At 37.8% G+C, this 6,183-nt stretch overlaps 1 protein-coding gene across 3 annotated transcripts in view; it reads right to left on the reverse strand.

Moving 5' to 3' along the window:
- Window positions 1–723: 723 nt before the first annotated feature.
- Window positions 724–6,183, reverse strand: part of ERBIN (erbb2 interacting protein) — a 341,118-nt gene continuing 335,658 nt past the window's right edge. For all 3 annotated transcript variants that reach the window (XM_073623490.1, XM_073623499.1, XM_073623482.1), the window contains one exon: window positions 724–5,829. In XM_073623490.1, coding sequence (XP_073479591.1) covers window positions 5,722–5,829 — 108 coding nt within the window. In that variant the 3' untranslated portion in view covers window positions 724–5,721. The remainder of the gene's footprint in view (window positions 5,830–6,183) is intronic.

Raw genomic sequence — 6,183 nt, forward strand, 5'->3', positions numbered from 1 at the left:
CTCTTCATCTAAAAGGTGTTACAGTTGTAGCGCTACTCCCGCAGAAGTCGCTGGATTTCTGGTCCCCCTATTCCTGCACAGCCAGGAAGCATGCATTTCCAACTTGGATCCAGACACAAGAAATCAGGCCATGGGCTTATAAGCTTGTCTTTGTTGGTTTATTGGGGGAAACAACTTGGATAAGGTATAGGGATTATGGGTTGCCCAACTTGAATTGAAGAAACATCAGATGAGGAGAACTTTCCTTCGCTGTGTACAAAAATGAAGATCCTGGACTGTACTCCCTGCTGAATAAACGTAGCCTCTGTGGATTAGTGACAAGGTCTTTTACAAACCAGGAGCGCTCAGTCCCCTTTAGAGAAATAGCACAAAGTTGCAGACTGTATTCAGGAGTATCTTGTGTCCTCGTTAGAACCTTACCTTACCTTCTGACGCTTGCAGATACTACCAGCCCACTTGACTGTACTGAGGAATGCCCCAGGATAAAGGATTGTCCAGAAGCTTCTCCAGGCCTCTAGATCAAGGGGGAGGTACCAGAGACCTTCTCTGTAGAGCCATCCAGTCTGACCTGCAGTAACCCGACCTAATTACAGACTCACACAACTACCATGAGTCATAACTAAATTTACCTAACCTTATCTAATATACTGTAAGGCAATGTGGTTTCAGAATGGTACAATTCAAAGCACATAGTATTGAAAAAAGAATAACACCACAACCATCTGTAAGAGCATTCGTTTATTCTCTAATTTTCATGTGTTACTTGAGAAACAATTTACTTATATACAAAAAATTGGAATGTAGAATAAATGCTGATCAATAAAACATTACATTGCTGTTGACAAGAAAGATTTCATGAAAAATAAAACCGCACAGCATACCTAACCAAGAAAGCTGGGCTTGAGTCTTTGCGTTATTGCTATGTTTTGCAAATCCATAGGAGGCCTTAAAAGTATGTACATATTCATAGTCAGAGGAAAAAAAAAAACAGAACAGGCTATTTACATAATAAATAGTGAGATTTGCAGTTGAATTTCGTTGACCTTAGATTACAGGACAATGATGGTGTGTGATGTGCATTGGATGCATATATAGTTCAACAATGAGCATCTCTGCATAGTTGGGGTTTATACAAATGAGGCCTGATTACCCATAATATACTGTACACAATGTTACAGTATTAAACCGTACACACACACACATCACACTGTGCATTATATGATACCTCTGGCTCCTCTGAAAGAGAGCCCATTTAAATATGCAGTTCATATTTTGTTAAAAAATATCTTTCCATAAAACTTTTGCTTTATATCCATAAGGTGCGTGAATCCTTCCGATACTTGGGAAACAATGTTAACCATTAATCAAAAAAGCAATATACCGCAGGTGTGAAATGATATTATGATGAACTGGGTACAACAGAAGGTAAGGATGACCTTACTTAAGGTGCCCTGACCATTTTATCTTCAGAAGGCTCTTCCATCATCCAGTGTACACAGTTACTGTATGTGCGTGCTGGATGAGTTCCCTGTACAAAGGGAATTTTCACATCTGTATATGGGCTTTTACATGTGAGTGCAGTAAATAAACAACCATCAGGCTCCTGTATAAAAGAAAAAAAACAGCAGTGTATGTCAACCTGCATCTTAAAATAGCTTTGCCACTACTCTTGCTATCCCATCTAACAATACCTGTGCATAGAAAATGTTAAAAGTTCTTTGCTGCTCCCTCTATCATATCATATTACTCTAGCAATACATACATGTATTCATTGACTGTTATTCTTTATTCTTTAGTTCCAGGTAATCGTAAATAGAAATATGATGCACTTGCAGCCAGACATTCCCATCAAAAGACTGATTTTCAGTTGAGTTTTCACAGCTGCTATCTTGGAGGATTGCTGGACAGCTGTGAGAGGGCATAGGCAGCAACAAAGAACTTATCACAGCCTCCTTGTACAGATCCTGCTTGATGGGATAGCAATAGAAATGGGGTAGTTTACTTTAATAACTTATTGGGGTTAATTTACTAAAGGCAAATAGATTGTTCACTTTACAGGTGCAGTTGCACTCATTTTCCCCAAAGCTTAGTGAATGTGGTGAAGCTTCACTTTATAAAGAATACCCAATCAGGTACAAAGAAAATTAAAAAATGCTTGCACATGATTGGGTGGAAATCAGCAGAGCTTCACCACATTCATAAGCTCTGGAGACAATGAGTTTAATGGCACTTTCAAAGTGCACAGTCTGTTTGCCTTTAGTAAATTAAGCCCATTGGCTGGAAAGATTTTACAAAGAACTCCAACATCAATGGAAGCAGATATTGCAGACCATGTTTAGTTTGAAGTGAATCAAAGCCAATCCTCTAAACACCTCTGATTATAGAAGTAAAATTTCCAGCATGCCAGATGGCTTGGAGAGCTTGGCACTATAAAAATGAACGCCACGTCTTCCTTTCTTGCACTTGTCAGGTTCTGCCACTGAGGATAAAGGGATCGGAGTGAAATTTTCCAGGCCATAAGGGAATCTTGCCTGTGTGACTCGGGTCTCCTGGGCACAGCTGTATTTAGATATCAGGCTGCTCTTGGCACACAAGAATGACACCCTTTTGTACCAGCTCCACCCCTTTGGCTATAAGATTAATTTTGCACAAACTAAAACATGAATGCACGATTTTAGGCAGCAGACCAAACAAAAGATAGGGAAAACAGTTGCATGTCACCTGAAGTGTCTCTCCACAGCCCCATCAACCCTACACCTCTGTTCAGCGACTGAACAAGGCGACAAAGGAAAATTGAAACAAAAATTGAAAATCTGGTGACTTGAGGCTACCACCTGTTACCCTGGGCACAGTGCAACAAGTGCCCTATGTTACATATTGCTCCTGATGTGCTCTTCTGTTATAGATTGTACATTACACAGTGTCATGTGATACTTTCCCTCTCTGTATGGCCAGTTTGATAATTCACAGACAGGTATGAACAGCATTTAAGACTGAAAAACGTGTTGCAAACCTATTTCAGATGTAAGACACCACCGATACAGCACACCACTGCAACGGTCAACTGTATTGTTAATCTGTCAGTCTATTGCAAATATACAGTATTTCCACAAGGCATTAAATCCACCGGTATGCATAGTCATTTGGATTTACAACTACACCTAAAATTGTTATGTATTGTGCTCTCACACAGTGAAGTACAAAGGTATAAGCCGTGAACCATTACATAATGATGTAATAAAAACAACTATTACAATGATAATGAGGGAGACTAGGCTCTCCGTCATATGAAATGTTTATGCCATGTAAAATAAAAAAAAATGTTCCTCTCTTTAGTCAACTGCTTAAAAATATTACGAAATCTTGAAGGTCTGTATTTCCTATTTGCTCATGTTTAAGCACATTCAACATGTACATTGTAACAAAATACAGCAAAATTTCTGTGGTTTATTCCAAAATAGTTGATTCTTATGAAAAAGATAACAAAATCATTAAGAATGAGTATACAAAACGGTGTCATTACCTATTCAGAACAGAGACAGCTATCTTAAGACACTGAGCTGGTTCCTTCCCAGTCTAATTAATATTGACGTGGTTCAGATAGAAGCAACAGCTTGTGTCTTTGTATTATTACTCGATGCTTGTCAACTGATAGTCTAAGCATCGTTCTGTACAGAAGGTAGCTGACTCAATTGAGAGGAGATGATTTGTACACTAAGTTATGGTTTATTACAGTAAAGCCTTATATTCCATAGGGGAATTCAAACAACATAGTACTTTTAAAATCAAGTGCAATATCGCCTTTGACCCTTAGCCATGAACACATAAAACATATTGCTCTTGCTTTGCTAAAACTTCTCAATCAGCGTTGGTAATTGCTTGTGTCTGCTACTCCATCAATAAATTATAGCCTTTATTTAACCAGTAGAATGGACATAGACACCCCGGGCTGTATCAGTGACCCACACGTATCTGAAGTAACACAATGTTAGCGTGTCGGAATTGATGATCAAAAAAAAAAAAAAAAAACAGCCCTAAAATAAACAGTTATTGGTCATTTATGGCACTGATCCCTGGTCTTTATGAACCATGTATTTCTTTAAGAAGCACTGCAATCCCCACCCATTTACACCAGAGACACAAAAATAGACATGAATGATGTTCCTTTGTGAAAGATAAAAGAAGAAGAAAAAAAACATATTTACATCAACAAGGAACAAAGGCAGCTCGTGGTAAATCACTAAAAATGTATATAGTTATAGATAGCCTTTAATGACTCTAGTTCGTAGAAGTTCACATTTCAATGTTCCCTGTAGAAAAAGCCCTTCAATCGCTGCCACTAAGTAAAAACCAACAGGTCCATGGGACCCTTCCTAAACCCTGCAGCTATTCTCATTAATCCTTCTGTCATGTTTTTATATTTTTTTTTTTTTACACACGTACTTTGGTTACCTAGCACCAATCACTATGACATTTAGCAAGGCAAGAGGCCACTCTGTCCCATGTGATAAAAGAAATGATACAGGTGTAAAATCAGCTTGTGTGGTGGTTGAAATCACAGGCAGGTTTGCTTCTCAAACCATCATGCAAGCTGCTGGTAGCTAGCTACCATCATCACAGACTTGGCACTTCAGTGTATGGGACAGTGGAGGAACGCAATCCAGAAAGAATAAAAAAAAAAAAAAAGAAAGAAAACTTAGGATTTCAAGAAAGATACATTAAGGTCGTTAACTTTGGAAATAGAAATTTAAAATAGAACGCTCTCAGGCACCATGTAACATAGATTGCTTTGCCTAGGCTTAATCTGCCAGAATTTTTGTAGTACCGCCCAGGCCTAGCATAAAGCATCTCTTAAATTACATGAGAACAGATTCAGAAAATATGTAAACACACGTCCCATAAAATAATCTCTTTGTTACTATTAAAAAGAAAAAAATATGAGAAAAGAATTAAAAAAAAAAATGTACTTCAAACATGTCCAAAAGCTAGATTCTTGATACAGCACTTCTTAATTTAAAAAAAAAAGCCACTGGTGCCTAGAATAAAAAAAAATCCCAATAACGAGACCATATTATTCTAAATAAAGACCACTTATAGAGGACACGGCCCTGGATACCAGATAGGACAGAAGGCTACATTACCCAGAAAAAGTGCCACTTTGCTTTATCGCCCACCAGCACCGAGTATACATAGCAAAGCCAACATGATTCAGTCTGTCTCGACACAAGTGGTTTTGAATTTTAAAATGTATAAAAAAAAAAAAATTAAAAATAAAAGTGATACCAGGTGTGAAGAGAGAAAGGCATACATATAGCTACATTACATATAGCTACAGTAAAGGCGGTTGTGCCCCCCTCCGCCTGCTAGCTACAGTTTAGGCTCATGTTTTATAACCTTGCAGAGTTTAGTAACACACGTCGTCCAAAAATAAACCTACATTCTGTACAAAAACAACACAGGTTTGTTCTTGTAGGCAAAACTACTCAAACATTCACACCGGAGCAGCAAGGCCTTTGGGACCCAGCTGCTTTATATGCAGTGGTTTACTCCCCTAAACCACACATTTTCACAATACATTTCTGTACAAATAGGTTTTCTTGTTTATCAAAATTCCAAGTGCATGGTTTTTTTTTTCTAAGTTGCTTTTCTCTTATATACATAGAAAAATATACTAATTCGTCTCTTGACGCATTGCTGGCTTTCAGTTCATTGTCCTTTCTGTTACACGGCACCGTCCCGTAAAACAATCAGCTCTACGGCACTCTGAAACTTCTTTAGCAAAGACACCGCCTGTCCGTGGTCAATGTTCAGGAAACTGTACCCATTTGCCTGGGAAAAAGAAGAAAGTTTTGTTATACATAAGGTGATAAGGGAATTAACAGATCATTTAACCACCTCAGGTCCGGGAGGTTTTACCCCCTTCATGACCAGGCCAGTTTTTGCTACTTTAACTGGCAATTGCAACACTGTACCCAAACAAAATGTATATAATTTTTTTCACACAAATAGAACTTTCTTTTGGTGGTATATTTGCTTGCCACTGTTTTTTTTTTTTTTTAAATCATATCAGTGAATAAAGCTGAAAATTTTGAAAAAAATGCTATAAAACATATCCAATACATTTTTTTAAAAATTTAACTTCTAAATAGATTTTGGCCAAAATGTATTCTGCTACTGTCTTTG

This window comes from Aquarana catesbeiana, linkage group LG01 (genome assembly GCF_042186555.1).
Source record: "Aquarana catesbeiana isolate 2022-GZ linkage group LG01, ASM4218655v1, whole genome shotgun sequence".
Taxonomy (NCBI): domain Eukaryota; kingdom Metazoa; phylum Chordata; class Amphibia; order Anura; family Ranidae; genus Aquarana; species Aquarana catesbeiana.